Here is a 22038-nt window from a genome sequence, read left to right as displayed (position 1 = left end):
AGAAGACACAGATTGAAAGGAAAGCTTTAAACGAGTAGAGGGGCCTGTGAAAGGGAGGGTCCAGATCCCGGAAGTTTTAAAAAAACCCTCAAATAGACATTTAAATATGGTCATCGTAAAAAACTCACAGCTACCAATTATACAAGTCCTGGTTGGCGATGTACCAGTAGAAGCCCTCATCGATACAGGAGCAGAAGGAAATTTTATGAGTGAAAATTTCTTCAAAAAGAATTTTTATAGGGTACGACTATTTAAAACCAAAAATACAGAAATTATAGCGGCGCAAGGAAAAACATGTCACTGCATCGGGAAATTATCATTAAACTTACAGGTAAAAGAGGAAAGTCTCAAAGTATTAATTTTTGTGGTGAAAGATCTGCAACATTCTCTTATTTTAAGTATGGACTTTTTAAGGGCCACGAGGGCCAAATTAAATTTTCAAGATAGTTCCGTGGTGTTGGAGATGGACCAGAGGGTGGTGGAACCTGTGGAGACACCGCTATTGGACCTTAGCCATCTGAATGACCATGAAAGTAAAGCAATACAGCAAGTGGTGAGTAATTTTTCTCATTTGTTTTCAGAAAAACCAGGAAACTGCCAAATAGTAACGCATAAGATTCAATTAAATGCCGAAAAACCTTGTAGGACTAAACCTTATCGCTATGACAAACAAAAAGACGTAATCATCGAGGAACATATTCAGGAGATGTTAAAGAATAAAATAATAACGCCCATAATTCGATTCTGCTGGAAATGGATCGGAGGGTGGTGGAGCCAGTGAAACAACCGCAGGTAGACCTTAGCCATTTGAATGTCCATGAAAGCCAAGCCATCCAGCAAGTGGTGAGTACTTTTTCAAACTTGTTTTCAGAACGGCCTGGTAACTGTCAAATTGTAACACATGATATACAACTAACTGCCGATAAACCCTGTAGGACTAAACCGTACCGGTATGATAAACAGAAAGAGCAAAATATTGAGAAACACATTCAGGAAATGCTGCAGAACCAGATAATAACGCCCATAAATAGTGAGTACGCGAGTCCAGTCGTACTATGTAGGAAAAAGAACGAGCTTCCTCCTTCGGATAAAAGGGCTTGGAGTTTTGCTATTGATTACAGAAAACTAAATAGTATTACCAAATTTCCAGTTTACCCTTTGCCGGTTATAGACGAGATCATTAGACAGATCAAATCGACAAGATATATGTCTACTTTGGACTTAACGTCTGGCTACTATCAAATAGCTATGAGACCCGAAGATATACATAAAACTGCGTTTATAACAAAATCGGGCACTTATGCATTTTTACGCATGCCTTTTGGGTTGTGTGGGGCCCCATCAACATTCCAGAGAGCTATGGACATTGTTCTAAAGCCTGTCCTAGGAAAATCGACTTTAATCTATCTAGATGATATAATTATAACGAGTAGTACTTTGGAACAACACATTAAAGACTTGGAAGAGGTTTTTAAATTATTAAAAGAGGCCGGTCTTACAATTAACGCCTCAAAATGCAAGTTCGCAACTAAAGAACTTAAATATCTCGGTTATAAAATTTCGCAAAAGGGTATAGAAACGTAAGATTGAAAAATAAAAGCTATTAAGAATTTCCCACCGCCCAACACTGCCAAGAAACTTTCTTCGTTCCTTGGGTTATGTTCTTACTATCGATCTTTCATAAAAGATTTCGCTAATATTGTTGAACCACTCTTAGTAATCAAAAGAAAAAAGGGGAAATTTACGTGGACAGCGGAAGCTAACACAGCTTTTGAAAATTAAAAGAAGCGCTTATTAATGCCCCTGTTTTAAAATTCCCGGAGGGGGACGAAAACCTGGAAATTGCAGCAGATGCGTCAGACTATGTGGTGGGTGCGGTTCTTATGCAAAATAACCATCCGCTGGCATTTTTTAGTAAAACGTTGAATCAGACACAAAGGAATTATACAGCTACAGAAAGAGAAACATTAGCCGTATTAATGGCTGTACACAAATTTCGAGTTTATTTCGGCAAATCGCCAGTACCAGTCTTTTCGGATCATGCGGCTGTTGGTAGACTTTACTCGGGGAAAAACCTAACGCCCAGGTTAATAAGGTGGGCTTTAAAACTCCAAGAATATAATATCACAATAAAATATAAATCGGGTAAGGAAAACAATGTAGCTGACGCACTTTCTCGTATAAAACTGGACGATGAAGGAAATGAACTTAAATGTGCTGTGTTGACTTCAAAAATTTTAGATTCTAGAGATACGGTTATTACTGAACTGAAAGCTGATCCTGAATTTGGAAATATCTATGCTTATTTGAAAGACCCCAAAAGCTTCGAGCACACAGATATCGATGCGATAAGAAATAGAGCAAAAAACTATGAAATAATAGATAATTTATTATTTTATACGAAAACAACAAACGAAAATCTTGAGTATAAGCCAGTCATCCCAGCCTCGCTTCGATTAAGCATTTTGAAGGAGTTGCACGAAGCAAAAACAGCGGGCCACCTAGGGGTCAGAAAGACTTTAAAAAGGGTACGCGAGGCGGTATATTTCCCGCAATTATACAAAATAGTAACGGCGTATGTCAGGTCCTGCAATCAATGTCAGTTAATAAATGATATTAATTACAGCCCGGCCGGGTACTTAAATAGCATTCGCGCTACATTTCCGAATGAAATTTTAGGCATAGATCTCCTTGGTCCCTTCCCCCAGAGCGAGTTAAATAAAAATCGTTTTCTTTTAGTAATAGTAGATCATTTTTCAAAATGGACAGAAATTGTTCCACTTAAACGCGCGTCAGCCAAAACAGTCGCAGATGCATTCTTACACAGATACATTTTAAAATACGGTGCACCGATAAAAGTCATTAGCGATAACGGAAAACAATTCATTAGTCAAATATTTGAAAACATATGCAATGGACTTGGCATACGCCATATCAAAATGGTTCCGTATAGACCACAGGCTAACATAGCAGAAAGAGTTAATAAAAACATAGTAAAAATAATTCGCAGTTTCGTGAGCACACATCACAAGCGCTGGGATGGCTACATAAATGAATTAGCTTATGCTTTAAGAACGGCACATCATGATACTACGGGAAAAACTCCAGCAGAATTATTCTTAGGCCGAAAATTAATTACACCTTTAGATAAATTATTCTTTGTGCAACAAAGAGAGCAGGAGTTTAAACAAAAAGATGTGCAAAAGCTAATTGATCAGGCGCTTAAAAGCTCGGATACGGCAAGAAATAGGCAGAAAATATATTATGATAGAAAACGCCGTGAAGCAGATTTTAAAGTTGGGGATAAAGTATTGAAGTGGAAATTTTCTTTATCAAGTGCCCCAGACAATTTTACGGCAAAGCTAGCTCCAAAGTTTGAAGGCCTCTATGTAATTCAGGAAATCAAAGGAGTAGTCGTATATCTTAAGAACGAGAGAGGGGAAATCTGAAAAGCAGGTCCCGACCAGGTGAAAAAATACTATAATCCAAATGATTTTGAAATCCTTAAAAGTTTCTTGCAGGACTCAAGTCTAAACGAAATAGAAGGTCCAGAGACAACAACTATTCCACCACCCAAGAAACAGAGAACTGAAGAGAGACCTGGCCCTTCTACAACCCGGACGTCGGTATCAAAAAGAAAAAATAATTTTCAAACGCTATCGTTTAAGAAAAACAAAAATACAGATGCACCGGGTAAAGAAACCGTGGTAAAGAGAAAAACACCACCTACAAAGGATTGCAGGAAAAATTATACATCAAGGAGAATGCGCACACGGCCACAGAGTCAGGTGCCAGCAAGGCCGCCGTTCCGGAAACTGAAACGCCAACAGGAGGCACAAAAATACGAGGAACAGAAGAAATTCAAGAAGGACTCCAGACCGGAGGACGTCAAGACCAGCCGTCCCAGGGTTAAACGGAAATGCCAACAACCAGACGATTACTCCGCCAAGAGGCCAGCATGTAGAGGACGCAAAAGAAAAAGTGTGGACGACACTCGGAGATCAATAAGGAGAAGATTGACATCCATGAAACCTCTAACTTGGGACCAATTTTGCCAAAAACGAATGACGGAGTTTCAAGCATCGAAAACTCAAAGATAAGTTAAAACCTTCTATAAATTTTTTTTTTTCTCTTTTGTTCCGAAATGTTATGCATAAGTGCGAAGTTCTATGTTTTGACGAAAGTCAATATGTCTCGGTTGAGACTTAGTTTGTTTTACTTTATTTAGCTAAGGCAATAGTATCATTTTCTTTAAGTGTAAAAGCTAAAAACAAGCATTTTCTGTTGGTCGAAAGACTAATTCTGTTATGTTAAAGCCAAAATTTGGCCGAAGATAAAAATAACTTCGTATTCTTGTATTAGTAAGAATTTTAGTTTCAGTGCCGCCAGCTTGGCGAAGAATGAGTAAAGTAAAAATTTATTTTCTCTTATTCATTTTATGGTAAATTGTAAAAATCATATGTATTAAAATTTTGTAAATGTACGTAAATACTTGAATGTTATGTAAAAGTAGAATTTAGTCTAGAAGCATAAAATTGTAGATGCTAAAAGTGAATGCTTAAAAGCAATGAAGTCAAAATTTTTAAGTATTAAATTGTAGATAAAGTCATGCTTTAGAGCAAAAGCCTAAAGATGAATGAGGGGGAAGTTAGAATGAATGTGTTTTGTAGGGTTCTCCACCTACATTTGAATTTTTAAGAATATTAAAGTAGCTCATTGAGTTGTAGAATGTCGAGTAAGGTGTGTCTATTTGGTCGTTGAATTCTAACAAATCATGGTGGTTAGGGGAAGTGTTGTAAGACTAAAACACGAATATTCCCGTTTGACACCACACAGGGTGGAGAGCCAGGGTAAAGTTAAATTAATGTTTGAAAAATTGAATGAATGTGAAGTAAGCAATAACTAAGAAAAACGAATCGTTTAAAAACAAAAATTTATTGTGTCAAGAAAGTGTAAATTATAATGTATGTAGAAAGATACTGATACTTATTCCTTCCAGATGCTGGAAGGAAAGACCAAGATTGATTGATGAAGTCCAGGAAAAGTTGCTGTAAGAAGAGAGCTTTATAACGAGCAACAGAATTGTAGCATACAATTTGTTACATAAGATTTTTTTTGTGTAAACGAGGTTCTCGCCAGTTAGTTCAGAATTAGAGAAACTTACAACAGGTCGTTTGTAGGACCTGCTTCCAAGTTTTCCAAATTCTGGCAGCGGCAAATGTAGGGTTTATATTTATTTTAAGTTTAAACTATCTTTCCTGTCAAGCCTTACTTTCCCCTGGAACTGCCAATGCCAGAATATGTAAATTTGAGTAGAACGCGCAAGGATTCAAATTATCAGCGGAAGTATTATGATTTAAATAGAAAGGAAACAAGTTCGGGGTGTGATATTCTTACTTCATGAGCGCGGAGGTAGTTAGCGAGAAATTGAAGAACCCCGCGTTTCGCCTATGTGCTTGGCGGGAAGTAGTGTTAATCGTCCAAGTGAGCTTCAAGTCTGCTGAATTAACAGCGGTATTGTAAAACGCGGTGAGTTAATTATTTTAGAGAGCCTCGTAGTTAGAGTCTTGTCTTTAGTTTCTTTTCAGGTTATTATTTTTATTTGACTACCGAGTTGGCACAGTCTGTGAGCGTCAAGAGCACGCAATTGTAATTTTTGCGTTGAATAAAAAGGGACTTAAACCCTTCACAAGACTCTGTGTTTTATACAGTTTTCACAGTCACCTCTTGGTTGCGTGCAAGTTGGAGGCGCGCAACGTTACAATATCAGTATCTCCTATTAACTGATACTTTGTAAATTTTTTTTTAATCATTAATGTTTATGCTGATGTGGCATATATATTATTAGTTTTTGAGTAAGATATATATAATTAAATGTATTGTTTATGTTTGAGAAATTTTATATTTTTATTAATGTTTTGTATATTGGATTTTATACGTTGTATAGTTTTGTATATTTTTATTTATTTAATATATTTTCCATGATAATTTTATGTTCATTGTGTATTTTGTATAATCTAATTTGTGACTACTTATTATCTTTTTTATGTATTTAGTTCTTTGATAATTTGGTAGTGCTTGTTTTTTTGAGTAAATAGCCAGGGTTACTCAAACTTCATGTCACTTGGGGCTACATGTTGCAACCAAAACATTTCGAGAGCCTCAACTATGTTTTCAATAAATTAAGAATTTATTTTTTAATGAATGCCATTATATATAAAAATTATAAATAAATAATTCTTGTTGCCTTTATTCTATAGTCAGGAAAGTCTGTTGGGAATCATTTATAAAGATTTTCGAAATCATAACAGCTAAAATTTTTTATTTCAAGATCTTGAATTGCAGACAAAACTTATGATTATTAATAATCCAGTTGCACCGGTATTCTTGATTTACCATGTGTGAAATGATGTTAAGAATTTGCTTAAGCTTTTCAGCAAAACTTGTCAGTTTCTGTGAGGCAGTTCTTAGTGTATTTGGCTGTGACCTTGAACTTTAAAGGAGATTTGGGAAATTTAGGAAGTGCATATAAGTTAGAGAAATGGTTGAGTTGGCTGTTATCGAAATTTTTAGTCTGCGACAGAAGGCTCTAATATTGTTTTTGATGGAAGTCATACTGGAATTGGTCTTTTTATAGATTATAATATTCTTAAGCTCTTTCTCAACAAGGTTGCAATAAAAGACATTTAAAATAACACTGAAACTGTTACTGACTTTATAAATTTTAGTGAGGACAATTTTTTTTCTCTAAGCTGAATGATTTCGTAAGTAATTTTTGTTCTGTTGTAATCACATGGCAGTTTGTTCAACTGAAATAAGTTATGTTTGAAGCTGTTGAAAATTTTTGCTTTTCATTTTAAAAATAAGATACTGGGTAAATTAGTTTTGAAGCTTGAAGAAGCTATGAATGCGTTCAAGTTATTTTCAAAGGTGTTGATGCAGAATTGTTTACTAACTTTGAAGACTGGTCTTAACTTTGTACCTATTTGCATTAATTGTCTGAAAGCTTGGGCTTCTACTATTTTTAAATTTCCAGTAAGCTGCTAATTAATTGTATATAAATGCAAAGTACATACGGGCATGGTGTTATTCCACAAAATGAAGATACTCTGGTTGATTTCATAGTCTCAGAATCTAAATCGTGCTGGTTAAGTGATAAGGTCTTTATCTATTTGAAACAAAGGACGGTTTTGTATTTGTTAACTGGAAACAGATGATGAAATGATTTAATAACTTGATTAATGTTAAGTGAATCATGAGCCGGATGATTAAAGTTCATAGTGCAGCAAGCCTTTTTTTAGTCAGTATTTTGCTTTTGTCTAATTTAAAATTGCAGAAATAAATTAGTAGGTCTTTAATAGTTGGAAACCATTGGTGCTGGAAATGATTAAGTAGTTGCCACAAAATTTTTTTATTAAAAGTGTGAAGAGATTTTTTGTGAAAGAATCAGCACAAAGCAATTTGTTAAAGTTATTTTGTAGTTGTTCTCTATTTATAGTGGCAAATTTTGTAAAAAAATCTTTTTAATACCTCTCTAGTTAACTGTAAATTTTAATTTGACTGTGAGTAGAGGAACTTTTGTATTCTGCAGTACTCTGAATGTAGGAGCTGAGACCATATGCATAAAGTGATTTATGTTGTAAGAATACAAATTGGGTCTTTAAAATGTCTTTGTTTTACTTTAGAAATTATATCAAAAATAAAAATTTTGAATATTGCTGAAATCATGTATTTGAATACATTCGATTACTGCCAAGTTAAAAAGAAATTTGTTTGAGTTTAAACTTTTTAATATGAGACCTATGGTTATTAATTCTGAGATTTAGGGAATTTTTTGTTGGCCCAGTATAAACAAAACTTCACACATATAAAAAAATTTTAAGAATTAATTGTACTACTAGCTCCACTTTTAAACTCTTGAAAATGCAAATACATAAGGTAAAATATATATATATATATATAATTAAATAATTCCTGCACTTGAGCTGCAGATGATTGAATTCTAAAAAAATTATTATAATAAGAAATTTTTTATTAAAAAGATTATCCTATCCTAAAGAAAATTGTTTAGGGCATTAATCGTTAATTTTGTCTGTTGCTAATTAATAGTGAAATGTAAAAGCTGGAGAAAATTTTTTAAAAGGGGGATTAAAATTAAATATAAATATATGGGAGAAACAAATAAAAACTATTAATCACTTTCTGTTTAATACTTCAAATAGAATTTTTCAAGGGGTGTGTATTTAAAACATTAAATCCTGATGATTAATAAAGGCTGAACACATGTTTCATTCTTTCTGCCATTATGTGATTCAAACTGCTGTTAATTAATTATGCATAAATGCAAATAAATAAAAAAAATTTCTAAAACTCTCATAATGACAAGAACTATCTTGACACTTCTTTGAGACCCTACTAGTTTAAAACAAACAATTAAAATAAATCCATAATAAAACTAAACTGAAATGCAAAATGATACAAAAACAGAATTTTTACAAAGATAAAAACTTCAGAAACTGTGCGCAGTTTACAGAAAGATTCGTAATTATTATTCTTCTTAATAAGTTAAGAAAACACATGAATGAACCTTATAAATGCTATTTTATATATAAAAAATAAGATGAAGCTCAATTATGTTGTACTAAATTTTAACATGCTTAAAGTAAAGGAATTTCAGAAAAAGAAGACTAAATTAAGTTAAAATCACAAATGCTGCTGTAGTGTAAGACTTCAAAAATTAGTTAATTCAATCTAGAAAAATCAAAATTGGGAAAAAAAGCAAAAAGAAAATATGTTGCAGACCATGCAGCAGTGTAAAATGGCCAAAAGGTAGGTTGCCGAATTCTGTAAAAATCTTGAAACTACAGAAAAAAGGAGAGTGAGAGCAATTTAACTGATATGCATTACAAAAGGGGGTGGGTGCCTGTTCTCCTGGGGCTGCTCATTTGGTGAGGTTTTGGTTGCTTGGCTCAGTCAAGTCACCATCAAACTATTCCTCAGTGTTTTCCTGAATACCATTTTTGAAGAATTTTACATTTTCAATTTTTTGGCATACAATTTCACCTATGGCCTTTACTTTTTCACAGTTTGATAAATCTATGGCATATGCTTAAGAAGAATCTTTTTTCTGATCAAAATTATGCATGTTTGTTTTTTACATGCTATTGCAAAGAGCGTTGGGTGTGTGTGCATGGGCACTGCCACGCATGGTAAATCTGCAAACCAGATAATCTGTGTGTGAATAATCAATAGTGTAGGATATTTGATAGTGTGATAATTTGTGTGTAGGATATTTGAAACTGTAATTATATTTAAGAAATAATACTATTGCTTGTTATGATGCAAGCTGTTGTTTGGCCATGCCTAGAATAGATGTTAAAATTTTGGGGAAAAAAATTATTCTGTAAAAAGAAGTTATATGCTGCTGTTTGCTATATGCTGCTGAAATTTTCACCTCGTTGACATATAGCGATTTCTTGCCCATTTAGAAAAATTTTGGAAGTCCCCCCAAAAAACCTTGATTTTCATAGAAGGTTTTTTGTGCCATTCCCTGTTTGTCAATGCTATAAAATAGAGTTTGCATGAGTTTATTCAGAGTTAGTCTGTTTAGAGTGATATGTTGTTGAGTTTGTTACTTAGTGTCCACTTTAGGGTGATTTTATAATTTGCAGTATTGATCGTGTGCTAAAGAGAATTTTAGAATTATCTTTTGATTCTTCTTGAGCTATTTTTATCTGTCTCCCTTCACCTAAAAAGAAAAAGAAAAGAAAAAAAAAAGCACTATTGCTTAACCTGTTCAGGACCAGTGTCGCGTATATGCGGCACAACGATTCCACTCCTACCAGCCCAGCGTCCTGTATACGCATCGAAATGATTCTGCTCCTACGAGCCCAGCATCGCGTATACGTGACATTAAAATGGAACGATTTATTTGAATCTTTAAAAGCCAGTAAATGAAGCTAAGTGGTAATTGTTTTCACATAGATTGATTCATACGGCATTTTACCTTCATGTACTGGCATTAGTTTGCTTTGTGCTTCTTGTTTTGAGAGATTTATTGAAATAAACAAACTGGAATTCATGGCTCTTTATAAGTGTGCCTGTGAATTAAAGGGCATTTTTGTTTATTTCTTTAGAATTTACTTTTTTTTTTTTCTTCTTTGTTTTTGTTTTTCTATTTATTTTAAAACTTAACATAAGCTTTCTTGGTTAATTAAAAAGTAACATTACAACATTATTACAGAAGGGGAAAGACTATCAACTTTCTTGATGCATAATGCGTCTTGCTCGCATTTCTCAGGAAAGAGCCAGTGTTTTTGTTTTTCTTATTCGATTTAATAAGTCATTATATATAATGCATTGAATTATATATAATGCATTGAATTGTCATTATGTATAATGACACAGGCTTTATACTTTGGTATATAATGTATTTACTTTACATATAATGTAATTATATATAATGTGTATATTGACGTGATCAGTAATGGATATCCCGCCAGTGGGGGGTCTTTCCTTGATCAATTTCTGGTAATCGTGGATGCTGTTTTAGATTTTAAAAAACAGGCAGTTTTCTAATATAAACCTGATGTCACACAGTGTTTGAGGATGAAATATTTCTGAGTGTCTTTTGAAGTTTTGTGACATGTGTTGGGGTTATATTCAGTTTTATTCTGTTAGCCATGGCTAAGAGACCTTACTTCAAAACTTAAAAAGTTGTCCAAAATCACCGGACACTCCACCTTTCCAACTAACTGAAAGACAGTTTGTGAAAATTTACATTGACGGAGGAGGTGATAAAGGTAGGAGAAGATGTGTTGTGTGCGCTAAAACCAAAGGAAAGTGAAAGTAAACAACGTATTTTTAGTGCAAAATATACAATATAGGACTGTGTTTCGATCCTTGTTTTGAATTATTTCACACACAGCAGAATTTTTAAACTGGTTTTTAGAATTTTAAATTTAATTACCTACAGGTAATTGTTGTTTAATTTTTTTTTAATTTCATATTTGTAAATTTTTTTTTCATGCTTATAGTATTTATTTCTGTGTGTATAGTTATGATTTTAGTATTTTGTCTGTTTAATTTATTTCTATTAATGTTATATTCTTTATACACATTAAAAACAAGTACATTAAATACACAACTTCAAAAATTGAAGTCATAATATCAAAATGTTGATTTTATACGATTTTTGTAAAATTAGGCTTAACTGCTGAAAATGTGCAGGCCAGTGGCGACAAACCATTTCAGAGGGTCCGGTCCTATGACTGCGCTTCGTTCTCCCAGCACTGGACGTTAAGGGGTTAAATATGCAATAAAAATTCAAATTTTTTCCTTTGTCTGCACTATTTGTATCCAAGAGATCTTGATGAGTTGTATATGTAACAGTTGTGTTACGAAACTTTTGTACATATCTAATTTGTAAAGATATAAGTAAGTGTTGTATTTTAGTTTATAAAGTGCAGTGATTTTAAGGTCTGTCAAAGCATTTCACATTTGCAGCTTTTTATTCAGAAATTATATCAAAAGACATCAGAGTACAGGATAATTCTAGTGAATTTATGGTAAATTTTTTTCCATTTCTCAGTGTTCTGAATATGACTAGAGTAGTAGTTCGGTTTTATTATGAGAAAAGGGAAAAATTGGCAGGGATGTTATAAGTAAATCATGAAATTTCAAGAATCGTTCATAGACTAAGAGTTACATTAACAAATTAGCAAAAATTTTCCACCTAAGGATTTCTGTTAGCTTTTTTTCTCAAGTGCAGAGTGATAATACTAGTAATTAATGATAATACTAGTAATTAATGATAATACTAGTAATTAATGATAATACTAGTGATGTTCATGAATTAATTTAAAATTTTATATGGCTATTATTTAAATTAAACAGTTATTTCTGATTTCAACCTTTACTCTAAGTTCTCTTTTCCATTTTCCTCACCAGAATATAAATGAGATAGCTGGTATTTAAACTTAGGTTTCTTGAGTTTTAAGACAGAGCTTGTTTCTGGCCCATGCATGCATGCTATGCTTAGTTTCTGCCAGTTTTAATTATTTGGCTTTATATGTTACATCATTGCTAAATCCTTGATTTTGACACTGAGGTTAAAATTACTGAACCAGCATAGAATAAAATTTACTTGTGTAGTGGTTAACTACTGTTCCACATTTTAACTTGGAATTGACTGTTCTGTTTAGTTGCATTACCACAAGCTGTGGCTGATATTATTAGCCCAAGAAAGTGCATTTATGTTCTGAATTCTGTTTAAAATAAAAATGTTAAAACCTTTTTATGAAGTTACTTCAGACCTAACGATAATTTGCTTTATGTCTGATGGGGTTATTAGTTTCAGATCAAATAAAACCCCTCAACTTATGGAAGAATTTGATTTATATTATTTCAGAAAAGACCTTGAAGTTCTTAAAATTATTTATATAAATTCATATTTTGATTTTAAATTAATCCAAAACATTGTTTAGTTTTCTTCCTGTTTTGGAGATGGGAAAAAACTGACAGGATTATTGAGAACATGTATGTTTTTTACATTTCATACTCATTGTAGGCATTACTAAAGATGTGCAGTACTAACGATTATTTACAAAAATATTGTTTAAGCCTTTAATAAATTTGGACATAGGATATATATTTTTTCTTTTTCTTTTTTTTCAAAATAGTAAAATATGGGCTTTATTAACGTACGTTCTTTTCACCTTAAAAATGGTTAGAATTTTCGCAGATCTTGCAGATGACTGAAATCTGTGTGAATGCTTCAGTAATAATTTGATGTTAGTTATTTCTAACTGTAAGTTCTGTTAAGTGAATTACTGGTGTCTATTCTGGAGTGAAATAGATGCTGTACTGATGATTTTTTATAGTGCTTCTTATCTTGCTTTAATTAGTTACTAATACATTTTGCTTAGTCAATCTGATTAATTACTTGGGATACATCTGAGAAACTCTTTTATATGTAATTGATGCTAATGATAAAAACCTTACAAGAAATTTGTAAAAACTAGATTTTGTTCACTTGTGTATTGAATAGTATTTACAAAGTTCATGACATCAACAGTTCTAGAAATATTTAGTAAAAGTCTGTTAAATTAAATATGTGTATATGTGAACTATGCATTATAATTCTGTTATTTGTTATTTCAGGTGAGTCTGAAAATATGGTCAATTACTTCTGAGACATGTGTGGAGATTGAGAGTCCTAAACCTATTGAAAACTGTTTTGCATTTTCATCCTGTGGGAAATATTTTATTGTAGCTAATAGGCCAAAATTGAAAGATTATCTTTCTGTATATGCCTGTGACACATGGCAAATAATAAAGGTCTGAGATATATTAATTTTCAAATTTAAAAAAAAAAAAGTGGAATGCCTAAAAATTTAATGCATGCACTAAGATATTGTTTAATAAGAACACAGAATGGTGATTTTTTTTATTATGTGCTAACTATTTAGGTCTTATATCTCATCTTATGCTTAAGAATCCATTCTTCACTTCATTTATATTTTATATTTCAGACGTTGCTTCCATTATTATGTTGTTGAAAGAATTTGTTTTAAATGCAGGTATTTCCTAAATATTCTGCATGTTATAATCTTGAAGATGTATACAGTTTCTAGAATTTCAGAAGCCAAAACATTTCATACAATTCCTTGAATATTCAAGTTACTGGAAGTGGATACATTGATCCACTTCCAATTTGTTAAACCTTAGGAAAACATATAATTCAAAGCAATGTCAACTCTTTTAATCACATGGATTTTCTATTAAAGGCTGTTGGATTTCTGCATAGCTTCTAAAATGGCTGTTTAATTTTTTTAGTTCTTCATTTTCAACATATAATTTTCATTTAAAGCAGCAGATTACATAGCTTCGCTAGTAAACTGCTCATGGGATCAATAAATGCACTGTTCTTTCACTCATCAATTTATTAAAAATTTTCCATTACCATTTTTTCTTCTACTAGGAAAGATTTGAAATATCTTTATAATATTATTTTCATTTATTTTCAGTGTGCTGTTTTCCTTATTTTACCATGATCTACTTGTGTGAGTGAGATTTTTGACAATATGTGTATTGATTGTGCATGTGTATGTATATGTGTATGTATATATATGTGTGTGTGTGATGAAAACAAATTTTTAGAAGTACCGATGTAGGAACACTGGGTCATAGAAACAGAGAAATACTGATTGTGCAACACGTAGAGGGCATATTGAAGAGGAAGAATTTTGATTGCGTTGAATGCTAATGCATAACGAATAGGGAACTTGATAGTTGAGGCAGATTAAATTTCATTTTTATTTAATTTTATATTTGTGGCCACAATTCACCTGGCAGTCTAATCATGCCTATTTCCAGAACATTTACATTTTTGAATACTATTGCAATAGGAAGATAGCACAGTGAAATTGCAACCAATCAGCAGCAGATATACAATTGAAGTGTGCATTTAATCCAGTTTGGCCATCTGTTTAGAGAAAGGTTTTGGTTTAGGATAGCAAGGTTTCAGCTCTCAGAGTGAAGGTTCTGAAATACCTACGTCAGCAGCATTACACAAACTCTGTGTCATAGATTAATCTAGAAATGGCGCTGTCCAGAAATGTTATTTTTAGAATAAAGAGATGAAATATCCAAATTAAAAATGAGGAATTAAGAGCCTATTATTAAATTTAATTATAAAGCTCATTTACACATTTTTTATCTTACAGATACATATATATATATATTGCATTGCTTTGTATTTAGAAGTGTCTGGGAAATGTGTTTGCTTTTGTTTTGCCACCACAGTTCTACTGACAGCCCTCTGTGCACTAGTCTTTCTTTCTTTTTTCCTTGCTTTTATATTGATGTCATTATTGGTGATCTGTGTTGTGTTTTAAGGTTGTTGTCATCACTAAAAATGTGTAAGATAGTTGAAGAACCTGCTGACTGTGAGATGTGGTCTGTAATTTGCTTCTTCAGTGCAAGGAGCATGAAACATGCTGAAATTTATCATCAAATTACTAAGATGGTGACTGACAGTATGTGAGAAAATAGGATAGAACATGCAAGGAAGTACAAACAAATGTACATGACAAAGCATGAGCAGATGGCCTGCTCAACGATATGGTATAACGATTGGTATGCAAGTTGATGAAAAACTTTGAAGGAACAGATGCTCTACAATGTAGACACTTTTTGGTGAATTTCTTGAAATATCAAAAGCTGTTTGCATGGAATTTTTCCCACTGCTTAGGTTACCGTAAATTGCGTGTCCGTTAGATATAAAAAATGTTTATAGGTGTCCACAAAACCAAGCGGCTTAGCAATGCTTTGACGTTTCCAATGCAATATAGTGATGAGGGAGAGGCATTCTTAAGCCAATTAATGACTGGTGAAGAAACTTGGGCTCCAAAATTGAAACAGCAATTGACACAGTAATCTCCCAAAAGGCAAAAATTCAAGATATCAATGTCAACCTAAAAAGTAATGTACACCATGTTTTGGGATATGAATTCGACTTATTGAATTCTTAGATGTGAAACCATCAATGCTGCTCGATACTGTGAGACTTTGATAAAACTTTGTTGTGCTATTCAAAATGAAAGGGAGAATAATGCTTAGTCAAGGAATTGTTTTGTTTTACTATGATGCTTGGCCTCAAGCTACTGGTGTCACTCAAAGGCAAACTGAAGAATTTGGTTGGAAGCAGTTTGATCATTCCTCCTACAGCTGAGATCTTACAGAATTAATGCTTGTCATACGGTGCCATATCTGGCTCCATCTGGCATCATCTAATCTGAGATAAATCACATGACGAGTATATAATAGACGAGAATCTTAAAAAGAATAAATTAAATAATTCTGTAAAACTTAATTGAATAACTCATGATTATATTTTGTCTAATAATAGTTAAAATTATGTTTAATATATGGTAAAGGAATTTGATAAAGACTTTTTTTTCATACAATGCATAGATTATCCACGTAAATACTATTTTATCTGACAAAGGCCTAGAAAATGAGTGCATAGGTTATTCAATTAAGTTTGAGAGCATAAGTTATTCAATTAAGTCTACTTCATACTGAGATGCCAAAATATTAATTATTCCATTTTGCATATGCCACAATAACCCACCTCTCGTGATGACATAGCAACCACCAAATGTTGTTACATTTCGTGACAGATCCTTATGTAGTCCCATCATCCATACCCTTATATAGTCTTCTTTGCATACAGATATTTCATTTGGTCAAAAGTTGTGAAAATATGATTTATCCTGTCATGATACTCAGCTCTAATTATCCATGATCCAGTGGTATTTTCTGGCTTTGCTGCTGACTTTCAAATTCCAGATGCTGATAAACTACCTTCACTGATATTAAGTTGGCATGTGATTTAACATCACATTCCCTTCTTTGAATAAATGCCATCTTTTTTAGTCACAGGCAGTCCCATTCTTGCATATGTGTGAATGTTTATTGTTTTGACATGCTGATGCTTTTCCTCTGTAGGTGCTTTACTCTTGCTAATATTGGCTATGAAATTGAATTTTCTTTGTTTCAGAGACAGAGCCTTATATTTCTGGCTATTACAATCAAATCATAATAAGGTCCACATTTAATTTCACTTTTTGAGGTGCTGAAATTGTTATTCAGTTACTGCGTACTGACACTGCGTACTTTTTTAAAAATCAAAATAGGTTCAAAAATTGCGTATATTTTTTATTACATATTTCAGATATACATATATTTTAGAGTTAAAATATACAAAAATTTTTTGTAAAAGATTTTTTTTTTTTTTTTTTTCCAAATATAGAATTAGATTATAGAAAAAGGTTGTCAGAATACTGAAATTGAAGAACAATCATATAAAAGGAGAATTTTGAAAATTAATATTGGTTAAATTATGATTTATTTTATAAAATATAAAAGTAAAACATATATACTAATGAAAACATTTGCATAATGTAATATTTTCACAAGAAAAAATTTTAATAAATTTATGTATAAAATTTATTAAAATTGTAAATAGAATTCGAGTTCAAGAGTATTTTTTTTTTCAATGCATTTTCAAAATTAAATTTATTTATCTGTACATTTTATTTAGCAGAGGCTATTAAATATGTTTTTTCCCTTCATTTTTCTTCATTCACTAAGATTTTTATTCACCATTCTGTTTGGTTTTAGAATTTTCCTGTTGATACCAAAGATCTTTCATCTATTCAGCTTTCTTCTGTTGATCTAGTCATTGGTGTCATAGATGCATTAGTTGAAGTATGTAGTATATATCTTGTTCATAAAAATTCTCTGTAGTTAAATTTTAAATGCTAATATAATTCAATGATAGAATATGTTTGTGTTGCTATAATAATACTTAGTGCCCTCTTAATTTCTTTTGTAAGATAATACTATATAATTCCGAGAATGAATGCCTAAGCTAATGACATGATTGTGCTTAAGTCATATGCTTTTTCATGTTGGAATATATGTAAATATAAAAATTAAGCTGATTTAGGAAGATGTTAGGTATTAGACAGAAAATATATGCCTGTGTACTTTGGCATAAAAATGGATGATAAAAATTTAGAGTACCATATTAACATTAAATATTTTGTCAAAATTGAAAACATAATTATTAAAAAGTTAGATCTATTGAAAAAGGGAGAGGTGATGAAAATGACATAAACAAATATGAGTGTGCATAAGGAATTCAAAAATAGTTGAAATATTGTGCTGGATGACCCCAGAAGCAGACAGCCAAAAATATGTTAGTAGACAGACAGATGTTAGTAATAATGAAATGTGGAATTCAATATGGTCCAACAAATGATTTAGTATGATATTAATAAATGAAGAATAACAAATCAATCAAGAAAAATTTAGGCTAATAAGATGTAGATTTGGGCGTAAGAAAGATTTCTCTGGAACTCTCTCACATAGTTAAGTTTTTACAAAACTATGATTGTGTTCTTGTGTCTCAAAAACACAACCACAGTACATTCTTTATGGGACAGTTTTAGGGCAGAAAAGTGATTATCTATTTAGGTCATTCTGCTGCTCCAATTAATTGTCTTAGTTTCTTATGATTTTTGGCTACTGCTAAAAGTTGAGCTAAAAGGACAAAGATTTTAGTTAACTGATATGCAACAGAAATGTGAGATTATTAGTATTTCAGAAAATGAGTTCCAAAGGCACAAAGGGTGTATTTTAAAAATGACACCATCCACCAGTGCTATATTCCAATCACATTTTTTAAAAATTCATTCTGGGAATTAAATTTTGCACTTTCTGTGATTAAAAATATGTAATTTCTGTTTTGATTGCTTTTTCAGAAGAAAATAACTGTCTAGATATTAAAAGTGTACTTCCTTATTATTATAGCACTTATCTGTTAAATGGTGCGAAGATTATCAGCAAGCTCATTCATCACTTCTCACTTACATTTTGTAGCCATAACATTTCTTCGATTGCTTTTAATGTAGTATTAGAAACATTTTCTTCTTTCAAGGACTTCTGCCTTATGAATTCTGCAAGGCAAGATTCAATATATGATACATGCCTCATAGCCTTTTTATTCTACTGCTTAGCAGAGTTTCAGTCTTTCCATATTTTGTGTATGAGTGGTTAATGTTGGATCAAGAAAAGAGCATGGTTTATGGTTTACTGTAAAATGTCTCTAACTTGCTTTTTCCAGATTGATAATCTTGTTAGCAGTCTGAATAAATCATTGATCCGTCTTATATGTAGTTCATGATTTTTGCCACAAGTATGGTTGCCTCTCTGTTCGGAACTTGAATTGGAAAGAGTTTCTCATTTTCTCAGCATAGTCTGCCAAATATCTAGTTGTGGAAGAACACAGTTATTGCACTTTGTTTATTTTGCTGGGTGAATAAACAGATTTTTGTCTACAGCCATAATTTTTGTAAGACTACCTATTCGCTTATTTGTTTGTTCGATTAGATATATGGAACACACCTCTCTTAAAATTCAGTGAGTAGTTGTATTTTCACAAAGACTAAGTGGCTTCTTGCACTATAGATGTTCGAAATCGCTCTTTATATGATCGGATCGGAACCATTTTCTCACTGAAATGAGTCTGTTCCTTTTTATGACTCACTGCCTACTAATAATAAACTTGAAGGGGGAAAAAAAAAAAAAAAAAAAAAAAAAAAAAACAGAATGAGGGTGAATCAAGAGTGGTTAGTCAGAATGGAGTGAAGAGAGGAAGAATCTAATGAGCAATTGGATCAGGACTGGTTAGTGAGGCTGTAGCAAAGATGGAAAAAACTGAGCGAGTTGTGGGATCGGAAAAATCAATTCAATCAATAGCTAACTCTCTGAACTGTTTTGAGTTCCTTAAAAACTTCTTTTTGCACAGAGCTAATAGTAAAATTCTTGAATAAAAATTTTTCAAAAAGATGGAAAATTATAATAAATTATTTTATTTTTAACATGAAGCATAAACACTCTTCTCTTCTCTAAAATAGAAAGTTAGCATGCTTTAACTTCCTTTTGCTGTTTTTCACCAATCGGGCATTCATTGCTTAGCAAAGTGAATCAGTTCATAAATGAATAGCAGATTTCTATTTCTGGCATGCTTACAAGAAAAGATGTCTGTGAACTATAAAACAACTATAACTCCATTTTCTGGAACTAAGTAAATTTACTCAATAACATGAGTCTTTTTTTTTTTTTTTAAATCAGTTTTGGAGCAGAGCTTTGAATTTATCTGATGCTACATCATGTTATTTCCTCTTCCTAAAGTAAATAAATTGCAACACTGTTACAAAGAGTATTCTGGAACCACTGAACCATGTATTAAAACCTATGCCTATATTTTGCATTACTTTTCAGGTTGAAGTTCTTTCATTGATCATAGTTTTTCATTTCATAGCCATTTTTATATACAGGTAACCCTCTTATAACATGGTAGATAGATTCCTAGAGAAAATGTCATGTTGTGTGAAACTGTGTTATACGAGACCCACAGCCAGTACAAAAATGGGGGGTATGTTCCAAAAATTTATTAAAAACATTTTTTAAATTCTACATAAACAACTCATTTTTATTAAAAATATAAATATATGTACAACACAACATTTTTTAAATTTTAACACAAATTTCATTTAATAAATTTTTTCATTGTCGCTGTTCAGTATAATCAATCGAGAACTTTTTTCCAGTTGAATGATATCACGTTCATTTTCAGAACTTTATTCTTCATTTAAAGTTCTTGCATCTTCTTCCCTCCTTTATAAAGTTTGTAATTTAACTTTTCTTGCTGGTTTTTACCAGGTCATTGTAAATTTCTCAGTATGTAGCTAGACAGTTTTGGCTCCTTCTTTTGAATTTTTGGCTTCTTTCAGTGGAAGGATCTGCATTCAAGAAAAATGACATGAGATTTTCAGCTTAGGTCTTCTTTTAATTTTTTTTTTAATGTTAAATGTACAATTTTCATCAAACTGCACATAAATTGCACAATTTTCATCAGGTCCTCGAATCTTTGCTAGTGTCCTGTGAATTCTAATATGCCACCAATTTCATTTTCTGACGATTTACGCATGTTTTCTATTCAACTGAAGAGGGCCATATCTTCTTCCAAGATGCATTTATCATTGAAGTTTTCAGTTCTAGCAGCAACAAAGATATGACATCAATACAGTGCTTGACTGAAAATTTCTTCCAAGCCTCCATTAAATTAATTTATTTTGAATCAGTTATGTTTAAAATCTACTGCGATGCTGTTCTTATGTAATACATTTTAAAGGTATAAAGGTATTTTAAAGGTCTTGGTCTAGAACGGAGAAGGCAGTTAACCGTCATAAAAACACCCTTGCAGTTAAATTCGAAAAACTCCTTTTACAGTCTTCCAGTTCAAGTAGTTCAAAAAATCTTCCCATTGTAAACATCAAGCCAATAGTTAATATTTCTAATGTTAGTCTTTCAGAAGAACAAGAGAGAATTCTAAAATAAATTTTAACTTCTCACAAACCTGTAAACCCTCGATTCCAAAGATTTTGGCTCCTATCGAAAAGGCTTTCAAGTTCAGTAAAGTTTCAGATTCACAGAAAGAAATGATTAGGCATCTTATCGCTCATAATGTGAAATTCAATAATAAACATTTGAAACCAAATCTAACTGCGAGAGAAAGAGCTACAATGCGCGAAATTCATTCTAACCCGGATATTATCATTTCAAAGGCCGACAAAGGGGGCCAGATAGTCGTTATGGACAAGAACACTTACATCGATGGTGTCACTAAACTCTTAAACGAAGGACCATATAATCTGATCCCTAAAGATCCTTCACTTTCCGACTTGTCAAAAATAAAAACTGTGATCAAATCTTCGCAAATCGTTTCAAGCAACTTAAAACATTCGCTTATCCCATCTGTTGCGAATTGTGCCAGATTATATGCTCTTCCCAAAATTCATAAAAGTGGTATTCCTTTCCGCCCTATTGTATCAAATTTAGGTACTGCCTCGTATCCATTAGCTAAATATTTGGTTTCTAGATTTTCCACTCTCTTAGACAATAACATTTACACCATAAAAAATAAAATTCAATAGAGTTTTTAAAAAAGGTTAAAAACATTTCTCCTAGTAATTTACTCATGGTTTCTTTTGATGTAAAATCATTATTCACCAATGTTCCGGTGGAGGTTGCATTAAGATGTCTAGAAACCAGACTTTGCGAATTTCATTTCTCTTGCATCGAAATTGATGAGCTAATTTCACTCACTCAACTCTGTTTGAAACAAACACATTTTGTTTTCCAAAATAAATATTACAAGCAAACTGAGGGATTAGCCAGGATGAGGGGAAGCCCCCTCAGTCCCATCCTGGCTGATATCTACATGCATTATTATGAATCAAAATTGGTTGAAACTTTAAACTTCCTGGCATGGTTCCGCTACGTAGACGATACTTTTACCCTGTTTGAAGGTAATAAAGATGATTTAAATAAAGTTCTTTCAACAATGAATTCTATTGATCCTGCTATTCAGTTCACTTTTGAACTTGAGACTTGCAGTTCTCT

General features: G+C 32.2%; 1 protein-coding gene across 5 annotated transcripts in view; it reads left to right on the top strand.

Moving 5' to 3' along the window:
- LOC118189580 (WD repeat-containing protein WRAP73-like) overlaps window positions 1–22038 on the top strand; it is a 76913-nt gene that overhangs the window by 31141 nt on the left and 23734 nt on the right. For 3 of the 5 annotated variants that reach the window (XM_035360201.2, XM_035360200.2, XM_085825597.1), the window contains 2 exons: window positions 13162–13338; window positions 17188–17274. In XM_035360201.2, the coding sequence (XP_035216092.1) occupies window positions 13162–13338; window positions 17188–17274 (264 nt within the window). The remainder of the gene's footprint in view (window positions 1–13161; window positions 13339–17187; window positions 17275–22038) is intronic. The other 2 variants (XM_035360202.2, XM_085825598.1) reach the window with 2 other exon arrangements.

Source organism: Stegodyphus dumicola, chromosome 10, assembly GCF_044657685.1.
Source record: "Stegodyphus dumicola isolate Sdum_Otavi_A_Nest chromosome 10, ASM4465768v1".
Classification (NCBI taxonomy): Eukaryota; Metazoa; Arthropoda; class Arachnida; order Araneae; family Eresidae; genus Stegodyphus; species Stegodyphus dumicola.
Note: the sequence above shows the minus strand (reverse complement) of the source record. Positions and strands in the feature narration are given on the sequence as shown.